Source organism: Populus trichocarpa, chromosome 3 (genome assembly GCF_000002775.5).
Source record: "Populus trichocarpa isolate Nisqually-1 chromosome 3, P.trichocarpa_v4.1, whole genome shotgun sequence".
Taxonomy (NCBI): domain Eukaryota; kingdom Viridiplantae; phylum Streptophyta; class Magnoliopsida; order Malpighiales; family Salicaceae; genus Populus; species Populus trichocarpa.
Genome location: NC_037287.2, coordinates 17,837,369 through 17,850,715, shown reverse-complemented (window position 1 = coordinate 17,850,715; position 13,347 = coordinate 17,837,369). Strand labels below are relative to the sequence as shown.

The 13,347-nt window shown below is 32.2% G+C and overlaps 1 protein-coding gene across 5 annotated transcripts in view; it reads right to left on the bottom strand.

Moving 5' to 3' along the window:
* LOC18097112 (MADS-box transcription factor 14) overlaps window positions 1–12,079 on the bottom strand; it is a 37,100-nt gene extending 25,021 nt beyond the window's left edge. The window contains exons 1-7 of one of the 5 annotated variants that reach the window (XM_024596796.2): window positions 11,787–12,079; window positions 4,325–4,403; window positions 4,075–4,139; window positions 3,882–3,990; window positions 3,041–3,082; window positions 1,455–1,496; window positions 897–1,343 (exon numbers count right to left, since the gene is read on the bottom strand). In XM_024596796.2, coding sequence (XP_024452564.1) covers window positions 1,260–1,343; window positions 1,455–1,496; window positions 3,041–3,082; window positions 3,882–3,990; window positions 4,075–4,139; window positions 4,325–4,403; window positions 11,787–11,971 — 606 coding nt within the window. In that variant the 5' untranslated portion in view covers window positions 11,972–12,079 and the 3' untranslated portion in view covers window positions 897–1,259. Of the gene's footprint in view, window positions 1–896; window positions 1,344–1,454; window positions 1,497–3,040; window positions 3,083–3,881; window positions 3,991–4,074; window positions 4,140–4,324; window positions 4,404–11,786 lie in introns of those variants that run through there. The other 4 variants (XM_024596800.2, XM_024596799.2, XM_024596798.2 and 1 more) reach the window with 4 other exon arrangements.
* Between the last annotated feature and the right edge of the window lie 1,268 nt (window positions 12,080–13,347).

The following is a 13,347-nucleotide window of genomic DNA, read 5'->3' as shown; positions in this document are numbered from 1 at the left end:
CTGATGATAGCCTTTCTTAATAATGTTGAAATCGTCGTGGCGATAATATCCTTCCAAGATGGCATGTGGAAAAGACAGAGCTTTAGTATGGGTCCAACAACCAAATATTTTTCTCTTTCTTTTCCTTTTACTTTTTTTTATATCTCCTCCACTCGATTCCCACGCCTGGAATTTTTTTCTTTCCCTCTATGAACGAAAAGGGCCGGAGTTTTTTGTTGATTCTCAATTGTAAGTCCCTCAATTTCAATCATATGGAAAACAAAAATCCAAGCATTTTTTATTTGCAAAATCGAGTGATAACTCAATGGCAAGATGTTTTTTTTACTCCATGATAACCTTGCATTAAGGCCATTAAAACAAACTATCAAGATCAATCTCAAATAAAATCATCGTGAAAGGATAAAGTTGAAAGAAAAAAATATATGATAAAAAAAATTGTATTATGCTGATCCATAATATAATTATGTTTGTGTGTATAATGGAATGTACAATAAAAGGCTTTAAATCTTATTAGTTTTTGTTTTTGAAAAATAGCACTCGAATAGGAAATTCTAATTATATTTTTCTTATTCTAACTTTATTTTTTCAAAAAATTAAAATATTATTTTGTTTGTGAAAAACCCTAAAACTTTAGAGTAAATACAATACTGGAATGACCTCGCATAAGTTTTTAACTTGTACGGGAATGCTCAATTAGGTCCACAAACAACTTGAAGGCCTTACCAGGTGATCCTTGTCCCTTAATCTCATTGTTCAAGATTAACCCTAACAAGCTTTTACCCTTGAAGGCCTTACCAGGTGATTGATTTAATACACGCATGAATTTTTAGTGCCGAAAAAATGAATGTCACATTTCTCTCAAAGACGTTCATTTTCTGCGTGTTTCCAAATGAATATTTACCACAAGCTTTTCATATTTATATATTTAATGTCATTACAGAATTCAACAATAGAACGTTGCGCATCCGATCCTCATAACATGCAGAAAAAGAAATGAAGAGTACCCCTATATATGATAGGAGACACAGTGGTGATAAGCGTCTGAGAGACTTCGGAGGTGAGGAGGAAACTTTACACACTCACTCAACATTTCCCTGAAGAGAGAAGCTGCAATGGAAATACAAGAACAATATAATGAAGGTACATATCTTTTGCTAACGCATGTGCATTTAAGATCATGCAGGCGATTGCCAGATTTTCTGCCATTCCGACCACTTCCAGCATCAAGTTTAACTTTGTATGCTGTGCGGCCTTCAAACCTACTGTTTAAGCAAACCAAATAGTGGTTCAAAAGATCCAGACATCATGCCATTAGTCTCATTGTCATTGTTCATGGCTACAACCTACATGTAAGATAGTCATGTCGACAACATCCAGTTTGCCTTGTAAAAAAACTTGAAGAATGTGCTTAACACGTACGGTGACATCCTAAGATTATTCATTCTTATGCTCACCTGCGTCTGTAGACGTTGATTTTCCTCCCTTAGTGTCTTTTCCTGTTGAGAGCAAAAGTTATGTTTTAGCAAAATCAACATCTAATTATGGATGGAGAGATTAGCAGTCCACGTGATGTGTAATGGCCTTATACATTCTCACCCTAGCTAGCTAACTCGTTTATATATATTTCTCTCCGTAAAAATGGAATGCGGCACCGACACCACCCCTAATTCTAACACAGCTATTCATGTTGAATGACACGTGTGCATTACACCCATGCACAAACAGGCGTACAAAGACATGCTGGAAGAGAAATACTGTGCGAAGCAAGCAGCACATGTTTCTACCAAGACAAAAATGCAGTCAGATAACAGAGTCCTAATGACATTCATATCTACTTCAAATGTATAATTTATTGTTCCAGTTCTTCATGATATTAGTTAATTACCTGCCCTCGTTCGAGTTTTACTTCTGATTTATCTGATACCCTTCCTGAGGAGAAGGGCGTAAGAAAAGCACAGTAGCTCGACCCAGCCTTTTAAGATGTGATAATTTAGAGACAACCAAGGCCCAAACTAGATTATCTCGCACATAATATTATCCTAGACATTCGTTGGAAGTGAAACAGATGATTGGACGAGATATATAGTTCTCCGATGTCTGTTTAGAAGCATTCCAGGTTTCATTTCTGAGTTCTTTACTGGGTAGCATGCCATCTTGCAACATACCGCAAGAGGCAGAGCAAACTTTTTTAGATGACAATTACAGCATACACAAACAAATATTAGATGCAGGCTTGGAACATCATCAATTGATTGAGACATCTGAATGTAACAGCTTTTAAGAGATTTGCAGGAAGTTCCAAGTCGCACCATTCTTGCTAATATATATTTTTTTTTCAAATCCTCATCTTATCATCTATGTGAGTATTTTTGCATGCTAGAGATTAGCCGGTAGGATGTGCAGGGCAATAGGTTTTCTCGGCTAGCAGCTAGCCTTTTCAAAAGCATTAAAGATCATGCAAGTGTTTGCCCAGTCAAGGTGTTTGGATGAAAATAAAACCTGGAAGTTGTATCGAGGATCATCTTTACACCATGCTGTTAAGGCCTAAAGACCTGCTAGAGCAAAATTGAGCATCTGAAGTGATGAGGTCTGGTTCTCAAAGAAGCATCCATGCATTGGTTGCAAATGAAAACGCAGATTTTAAAGGAACGATGGTGAAAGCATGGATGCTGCTAGTGTGGAACTATTAGAATAAAGTCTGCGGTATGTGATGGACAAACCAGCCGTTCCTTTCTACCCGTTCAAGCAGCCAGCTGTATATACGCAGGTTGACTAGTTGTAATCCAGTGATTACAATCCCGTGTTTTTACAAACTAGGGTGGAAATTTTTTTAAATCTAGCTAGTAAATAAGCATCGAAGCTTGATCATATAAAAAGGGTATATATAGTCTAGGGGAACTATTGGAATAATTTCATAAAGATCTTGATAAAGATCAACTTTTCTTTTCCTTTTCTTTTTCCTCGAAACTTAAATAGAGTGATGGATGACAGAATATTGATAGTTGCAAAGTAATGTTTGATAATGAAATAAGCTCCATACCTTGTCATTGAGGGCATTAATTGTTTCCAACATCAGTTCCGTCTGAAACAAACACAAATCAAATGAAATTACAAAATGCAGAGTGAAAGTTCAAAAAGCATAGAGCGATGGCAACTTTCTTATGTTCAAATGAATATTTGCCACCTAAAGACCTTAATTGAAGGAGAAACCCCCAACGATAACTAAAGGTAATCATGAAATAGATAAGTTGCTCATCAAGGCTAAGCATCTAGTTCTTCCTCTTAAGTCAGCTAATTATGAGACCACACTAACAAGTTCAGGAATGTCTTGGAATACAGGCTTTTTATTTATTTCTTTATTTTTCTTTCAGCAAGTGGGCATCCTGACTACCCCTCCAGCTAAATGCAAACCATTACAGCCACATGTCCCATGTGAATCTCGGACAGAAGTCCACATGTGTAGCCAAACATGGAATTGTTTGGTATCTAGCAGCATTGAAAACCAACCTTGATTTCGTGTTCCTAATACACAAATCACAAGCAAGTACTTGACTACCATGGGCCTGTGAAGTGTGCCAGTTAGTGGAATTATTGATCAATAGCCAAGAAGGTGCTTAAATGAAGAGACGCAGACATGTTGCTGAGATCTTTTCCAAGTTTACTTGGAGTTAGGTTGTCTATGCAAGAAATGCACGGCATAATAGCTCCGAAGTGTCAATAAAATTAAGAAGGTGCAAAGCATTTTTATATATATCAAGATATCAAACCCTCGGCAAGTTATGTTGGAGGAATGTTTCTTTTGTTTATTTTTTTGGAGCAATTTGGTCCATGATGCACCATATAATGGCTCTTCAAAGAAAAAAGACAGAGACACGAATGACCTTTCTAGCTCTCGTACGTCTCAGTGCAGCATCAAGTTGCATCTCCGTTTGTTCTAGGTCGCTTAAGGTCAGCTCCTCGAAGTTTGAATTCCCAACTTGCCTGTGGATACTATATATATACGTATCTGAATAGATAGCATGCATTGATATCCATAACATTTAGCATAGGTATACAGGAAGCTGTACAAGTTACCTTTGTACTGTTTGCAACAGCTCTGCAAACGACTTGATTTTTTTTTCATATTTACCATGATATAGCTGCAGATGAAATAGGAAATGTGCACAGTCATACCTAGTTTCGAATTACACGATAAAAACTAAGCAAATACGAAAGAAGATTACGATATGAAAAGAATGAGCTACAGTGTACTTTTTTAATCAGCTTTTCCATTATTTAAACATTATTCTCTACATGTTTTAGCCAGACAAAAGTAATTGCTTACCTCCGCATCATTAGCACCATTAGACAATGCAGTTTTCTCTTCGAAATAACTCCCATGACGTTTCAGGATTTTGGCCAAACTGAATAGTAGAATTGATGGGATTAGAATGAAAATCCACAAAATACAAAAATAAGGAGCACACGCAAATCAGCGTTGTTCAACATTGTCTATATCATATGGTAGAAAATGAATGCAATCTTCAATAAACCTCTTAGAATATATCTCGCACATTTATAGACACAAGCCCTACATAAACCCAAAAGTCTTTGAACAACACTATATATGAGATATGAGATGTGCACTACGTAACATGCGATTCTCCAAAAAATCTTGGTTAAAGAGCTTCTTAAAAACAACTAAATAAACACCACAAAACACCCAAAAGATTCTAGATAACTATTACAGAATTAAAGAACAAGAAATATAGCTGTCTGTCACAGCAGCCAAAAAAAAATGTCTGTTTACGACCTGCAAAATTCTTCTTAAAGAAACCACACCATAAAACTTAAATATGCTTTGAAAAGGCCGCACCAAAAACTAAAGAGGAGACTTCTTCTGTCGGAGTAAGATCGGCCAACAGGCTCACTTACAAACCTCACACAATGTTCATTTCTTAGTGCACAAAAAATACAAAAAAAGAAGAAGAAGAATTTGGATCACGTGTTAAATAACAATATTTGAGCGATTCCTAATTTTATACTTGCCTCAACAAAAATAAATATCTATAATTAAAGCAGTGATATTAGATGTTAAGTAAGGATGAAAAAATTCTTCACTGCACATATTGAAAGATGGATATCGAGATCATAGTTAAAAATTAATACCCAAAAATAATCGTTGTAAAGGGACAAGATTTTACTGACTAATGGAATAAGTTTAAGATTTTATTTTTGGTGGTTCTCACCAAACTGCAAGTTCAAAAGGAGTTTTTGATCAATAAAACAGACTTCTGCGAGGAAAGTACACTTTATGGAGACTCAGGGAATAGTTATTAATTAAACTTAACACTAATGGCATGTTAGAGGCAGTCTGTAATCAAAATGGATACTTACTTATTCACGTTGTTGAGCGGCCGATAATCAATAATGGACAATGCTCCCGCTTAAGTTTAATGAAGAAATCTTTTTAACTTACAAGAAGTTTGATAATTGAGTTTGCATTCTCAACTTTGTAGTGGAGGTCAAAATAATGGAGGATGGCGGGATACTATTACTCGTATTATTAAGAAGTATCGCTTTTTATTGAGAATAGGCTTCCAATCTTTAATCTTCCATTATCAGAAATGTGGCAAAGGTATAATACTCCTTTATTAACACCGGATATCAAGTTTCCACAACTTTGAAAAACCGTTGCTGTTACAAAGTGGGCAATGGAAAAGATTTTTGGTTTTGGACAGATATATCGTTGGCTGAAAAACAGAACTCTAAGACAACAATTTCCTCAACTTTTTAACCACACAACAATGCCAACAGCAAGGATTGCACATATGGGTGATTTGAATCTATTTTGGAAGAGGCACTTAAGGCATTCAAAGTTGGAACAAGTTAATGATCATCTTCTTGCACTGTTAGATGGAGTAAAACTAAAGCATCACACAGTCGATTCAAAACGTTGGGAATCTGAAAGAAATGGAGAATACACCATGAAATATTGCAACATCTTCTTTGACAGAATTGAGTACCCGGGTATGTCTTCCATCTCATCAAAGATACTATGGAAAGGAAAAGCACCACCGAAGATTGAGATTTTCTTGCGGTTCTTAGTACTTCAAGGCAGAATTTGCACAAGGGAGTTTCTTGCATGTAGACATGTCATTAACTTAGAGCAAGCTATATGTCCCCTTGGTGCTAATGAAATAGAATATGTTGAACACCTTCTCTTCAATGTTATGACGTTTGCAAACTTTGGAACCGTTTATGAATTGGTTAGGCTTAGAACAGTGCATGAAAAGGACCATAGAAGTAGTCTTGCTAGAAAGGAGTGTAGTGGGGAATTTGGTTGGTTTTTCATGACGAGATACCATATTGGAATATAGTTTTTGAGTTAATTTTTCATCGTCTAACTATCACTAATGGCATGTAATAGGTAGTATGCAATCAAAGTGGATACTTATTCTTGATGGTTAGGTTAGCTTGTTGACCGACCAATAATCAATGGACAATGCTCCTGCTTAAGTTTAATGAAGAGATCTTTTTAACTTAAAGGAGTTTGATAAGGAAAAGCAAACCTCTTAGAAAAACAGACTATATTATAGATAATTATGTGGTAGAGAAGCAGACTAAATTATAGATAATTATTTGGTAATAAAGCATGAATTAGGGTTATTGTATGAAAACCTTTATCAACAACCATTATGTCCTTTTTCTTGCTTGTTGTCTTCACGTATTGTATTTTTGTCTGCATCAATTGATATAAGAGCGTAACAATTCTTGATAATTATGTATTGTGTGTTGTTGAATAACCGTAATGAGAAGAGGTGGTCATAGAAAATGACGTGCTTATATAGAAAAAGATGTGATTCTTTCTTGAAAAAAAGATGTTAAGGAATTGATGATAGAAGATATGTAAAGACAGATTGCAAAATTGACTTGTAAGTTAACGGTGATAAAGTTGCAAAGGCAAGTTGAAGAATTATATTGTCAATTAACATCGATGAAGAAGAAAAACATGAAGGATCATGAAAAGTGTATTAATCATGAATCCATGATCAATTTTGAAAGCGTTAGAGAAATCAACTTTTTAAAAAGGATGAATATGATGTTGAAACTAGAATCAATTTTTTTTAATGATTCTAGTTTTTTTTTATGGATTGAAATCAAACACTAAAATTCAATGAGAAAGAGGTGGATGGTGTGCAAGAAGATGATTTTGATACAGAAACTTGGTATGTGATGACTTTGAATATGCAAAAGATATTCATGCTAACAAGCAAATATTTTAATCTTAATAGGGAAAGAAAGGAACAAATCTAGATGTGGTTTTAAATGTGAGTTTTGATGAAGTATATTGTGGAGAATACACTTCACACATGCTGAGAAGAATTTTAGAATTGATAGGATAAAAGTTAATGTTTTGGAACTTCAAAAAAGAGTTGTGAAGCAAATATTCAAAAGTTCTTCTAATAGAGAAATCATCACACATCTTATTAGTGATGATATAAAAAATACATAAGAGATTGTTTGGTTTTTGTAGTATTAGGTCTCTAATTGAGTTAGATTTTGAGAAGGTTGTTACACATGCATAGTCTTTAACATAGCACTAAGATTGATATTAAAAGTCTTAGAATATAAAGTTATGATTTTAAAAGTCTTAGAATATAAAGATTGAAATCTTTTGATTGGACAACCATTAGATTGAAGCAAGAGTAATTAAATTTAAGAACAAGTTCTCTCCAACCCGATGAGACTAATGCAAAAGATTTTTTTCCCAACACGTAACCTTATGTTAATGGGCATAAATTTTGATTTAGTCATTGGATCATACTGAAATTTTGGTAGGATATTTTAGAAGTCTTGTTTTTTATAGGGTTAAAATTTCATAGCCATTCGAGATCAGTAAGGCTTAAAAGTTATTTTTCAATATTTGTCATATTATCCTAATTGATTTGGGATTATTTTTTCTATTTAGTTTAAAGCTCTTTTTTATTATTTTTTTCAACTTTGTTTAGGATATTTTTATTTTTATCTACGCGACCTATAAGAGATTTAATATTGAATTTTGATTAAAGAAAATATTGAGATCGTACAAAAAACAAATAATCCAAAATCATTTCTTAAAAATTCCAACCATTTGATTTTATGTAATTCCGTAATAGGATCTTCATTCAATGCCCAAGTTTTTTTTAGAAGTGGTTTTGGATAGAATATTTGATAAAATAGTATTACTTATCATAAAGTTTTGAGATTGTATCACCTTCTTATCATTGTTTATGATATTGCAATTACATTCTATAATATTTTAATTTATTAACTAAATCTTGTAAAACTTGAGGATTCATCAATATAACCAAAATTTCATTGCTGTCGAGCCATTTATCAGAATTCCTTTTATAATTGTACATTATTTGATGATCTAGAATAGAGATTCAGACTTCTTGGACAATTTCTTTTGGATGGAACCATGCATTGAGTTGTTGTCATAACATTTTACGATAAATTGTCAAATTGTTCATAACAAATGCAGTAACTTCTGTATAATTGAAGCATAATTTTGACATCTTATTTAATTGTAAGAATGCTTGCTAGCATACCATTCAAATGGTTATCTTTCATCTATTTGATTGTCACAATTTGTAACTTCTTCAGGCGGGAAGGTGTATATATATGGTGATCAGTATTTACTCTAATAACGTTACACGTAGTAATATTAGGCACTCCCCTTTCGATTATCTTAATTAAGTCTCCCACCTAGTCAAGGGCAGGTTTAATAGGCACAAAGGGTTAATCTTTCATTCAATTTTGGTGCAAGATTTGGATTCTTAATATTTCTTTTTTTTCCCCTCAAAATTTTGATAATAAAGTTATACATTTGAGAAAATTTACCTCAAGTCACATAAATGAGCTTTTAGAATGAAAATAATCTTTTTATCCCATGTTTTGGGCCTAAATTTGGCTTAAAAAGAGTGACCTTATGTACCTATTTAATAGATTGTTAATTGTAGATCATATTGATAGGTGGGAGACCTAATTGGGACAAACATGGTAGTTTAAGGTTAGTTTTTCCTTTTCCTATTATTTTTGTTTGAAGGGAGTACGCTAGACACAGTGCTGGCATGAGTAATGCTAGCTATACTTGAGTGTAATTTATTAAATTCTGTTAACTGAAGACACGTTATTATCAAGGATTTTTTTTAATCGAGTAATGCTAGCGTATTACACATCATTTAATGAAAATTTTTAGTTAAATGCTTTTAGAAGATATTGGGAGTATGGTTATTTTTTAAAATGTTTTTTATTTAAAAATATATTAAAATAATTTTTTTTTATTTTTTTAAAGTCAACGTATGAAAATAATCTAAACACATAAAAAATATTGATTTAAAATATAAAAAAATTAATTTTTTTTAAAATACTTTTAAAATATAAATAAAAACAAACATGTTTTTGATAGCTCAAGCATCACGTTTATTTAAATGAGAGGATTGTTAAAATGTGTTAGCTTTAGACTTCAGTATTCACATCATTTAGATAAAACTAATATTGTGCACATCATTTAATAATTAAATTGAGTAAATATATGCATACATATATGTGTCAAATTGTGGAAGTTCCTAATATTTCCTTATATGAACATGCATCCATATATACTCATTCATCTCTCTTCTTAGTTTACCATATGAACAATTAAGGGAAATATAAGATATTGTTGGATTAGTGTCTCATGACATAAAAAACAAATATAAAAACATGAAAATAAATATTTTTAGATAATTTTGAAATAATTTTTTATTATTTTAAAATATGGAGGACATCAAGATATGTTTTTCTATTCTAATTATTTATATTGTTTCTGTTACTAGACAATAACCAAACGCTATAAAAATTTTTTAAATAAGCAGCGTCATAGTAATATCATATAACTCATTTTTTAAATAAAGTAACTAAATGGAAAAAAAGAACACAATAATGTAATCGAGTAGCTAATTAACTATAACTAAAAGGGATCAGTGTTTTACTGTAGGCTGAGTTATCGTGGACTGTAAATGCTTTCACTGTGGATTGCACTGTTCAGTACAATAGCGCGAATTACTGTAAACTGTGAGTGTTTTCACTATGAACTGTACTGTTTAGGTTTGTTTTTTGCTAAAAGCATTATGGGTTAAGGAGGCATAATAATAGGGCTGTCCTTGACATCTAGAGTTGCAAAGATTGTAGGGGGTGAGGCTATTTTTTTGTTGGAGAAAAAATGATCAGCTCGGTTTTTAATGGTGCTGCACAAAATAGCTGCAGATACTTCACGCTCAACTTCAAGCCAGGATATTAGTACCAGACCGTAAGAGTCCAAAAACAGACTTGACGCTAGGGCCAGCCAGCAAGCATGGCAACAACACTAAGCTGCAGTCACCTGGCACTAATACTCAGACTCCTGTGTCCTGAAAGCTAGTTATAAACCAAAGGACATTGTCTTTTAATTTAAATGCTAAATGGGTTTATTCCTTGCGTCATCATGCGGAATTCAATCCTACACGAAGCTATTACAAAGAAATCTATCGTATGAATTACCTACATAAGACCTAGCCGAGGAAGAACTTAACTTACCTGTATAAGACCTAAATGAGGAGGAATACCAAGTTAAAAGCATCCTAGACAAGTAGCATACACGTGTGGGTGGTCATTCTGTCATATGAACAAAGGTAGAGACATCCAACATCCAACATCCAATGATGATAATGCGCGTGCAGCATATGTATGGCAATATACTGAAATGTTTTAAAATATTTTTTATTCGAAAATATATTTAAAAAATTAGATTTTTTATTTTATTTTTGATATAAATATATCAAAATTATTGAAAAAATGCTAAAAAATATTAAATTATTAATTTTTTAAAGACACATTTTTTAAAAAGTCACTCTACCATGATTTCAACACACTTCCAAATATTTACCGACACAAAAGTATTTTCCTCCTAGAGAAATAAAAGATAAAATCACATGCTAGCTATGACAGCATCAGCAAAAAGCTGCTTTGAGAAAATAAATGTAGGTTAGGTTTGTTTTTGTGATGTCACCGTAATTTAAAAAAATTAATTTTTTTATTTTAAATTAATTTATATTTTTTTAAAATTATTTTGATATATTAATATAAATTTTTAAAAATAAAAAAATATATTACTTAAATATATTTCCAAGCAAAAACAATACATCACTACCGGCTAAACAGCTCAACACTACTATTGTATAAACGTGTTAATCGTCATGTCAAACTATCGAACATACTCGTACTTATCACAACAACAACAACACTGAAATCAACAAAAAATAATAATGATGATAATCAGAAACATTAAATTATAAAAAACGTAGATAGAAACAAATCTAAGATTAGAGTACCTATCCCCTACAGAAATCATTATTTTATTAAGGATCGTTCTAGATAGAAGTAATGATAAACACCAAATATCCCCAGAAATAATAACAAAAATAAATAAATTATTTGTGAAAATACAAAAACAGACCTAATAAAATAGGAAATAAAAGAATTTGTGCGAAAACAAAAACAGACCTGATCAAATAGGAAATCAAGTACATGAAATCCAAGATTCAATAATGAGTTATCAAACAAAAATGAACTTTATGAAGAAAACTGTTCGTCATGATATTATGTGCACAGTGCAGTGTAGCAGCATCAACTCATGCTAAGCGTTCGTTCCGGGTTAAGAGATTGAAGATCAATTTTGAGACAGAAAGCTAGCAGAGAAGTGAAACAAGGCAAGCTATAAAGACATAAATAAAAGTAAGTACCTGCCGGCGCTAGAGAATTCATACAGCTTGCCACTGCTGGAGAAGACGAGGAGAGCGACTTGGACGTCACAGAGAAGAGAGAGGTCGCGTGCTTTCTTGATCAGTCCATTTCGCCTCTTCGAGAAAGTGATTTGTCGACAGATCTTCTTTTCGATTCGCTTTAGCTCCACTTTCTTTCTCCCCATTCTCGATCCAAAATTCGACCTCGCCTTATTTTTACCCTAATTTAAATTAAATAATGATGAAGGAATGCTACCAAAAATATATATAGAATATTTTATGTGTGTGTGGAATAAACTTTAATTTGTTTTTTCAAGGTTTTTTTTTTTCTACAATTCTTTTAGAAAGGAGAAATGTAGGGTCGCAAATTCGAATCGTCTGCGTTCTGCCACGTGTCGTACGCCTTAGTCTCTCGTATGCTCAACTTACTGCGGCTTTGATAAGTGAGCACTAATATCGTTGCTGTCTCCTTCACTCCTATTAACTTTTTTTTTTTTTTTTTTTATAAAGTATTTAGCATTTTATGTCAATTATTAGAGTTGAATTATTAATCTTAAAAAATAATAGCATCGAACCACTCCATCATTAAATCACAGGCCATTTGTTGAACTCAATACTTAAATATTTATTCATCTAATTTAATATCTATGGTACTTTTTATAACAAATCCTTTGACTTGTACTCAACAAAATATATATTCTCGGAATAAAGTGAAATATATAACAAAAATATACACAATTAAAAAGTACAAAGAACAACTAATTAAGAAATGATTTCTCTCTTGTATTTGTTTTGTGTTTAACAGATGGAGTGTTAAGAAAACTAGAGTATTTATTTTATATTTATTCTTTAATTAGAAAATAAATATAAGCAATTAATATGGTAATAACATAGCAATGTTTTATTTGTATGCCCCAGTTGAAAAATGGAAGTTGTAATTGCATTGAGAATATAATTAGATATTTTTTGATTGATAGTCCAGGATTATTGTTTAAAGATTATTATATTTTGTTGTGCATGTTTTTTCAAATAAAAAGCATTTTATATAATGCATAGTAAATGTTATCTCTAAATGATGAAATTAAAAATCAATAAAACTTTTATAAAAAAAATCAAAGAAAAAGATTAAAAATCAAAATGATAGGGATTAAAATAAAGAATTTAATATTTAGTAAATCATGATTGAAAGATAAAATTAAAAACAAATAAAACTTCTACAAAAGAAATAAGACTAAAAATTATAAATCAAATGAATAATGATTAAAGTTGAAGTACCAATAGTAAATAAGGTCGAGTTGTGATTTTTGAGGAAGGAGAGAGAAAAAAAAGGGGGCACCAACAATAAAATAAATCATCACTCGAGACACATGTCATACCAACAAAAAAAAAAACACAACGATGCTTCTAATAATATGGTAGAAGGGTATGTTTGGACTCCCGGAAACAACACGTGTCTCCTGAAGTGTGTAATCATCTTTTACTCGTCTCCTAGTATCATGTCGTATAACTGCACCCACATTTTTTTTATTTATCCAAACGTGAATTATCCCCTAGGATGTTT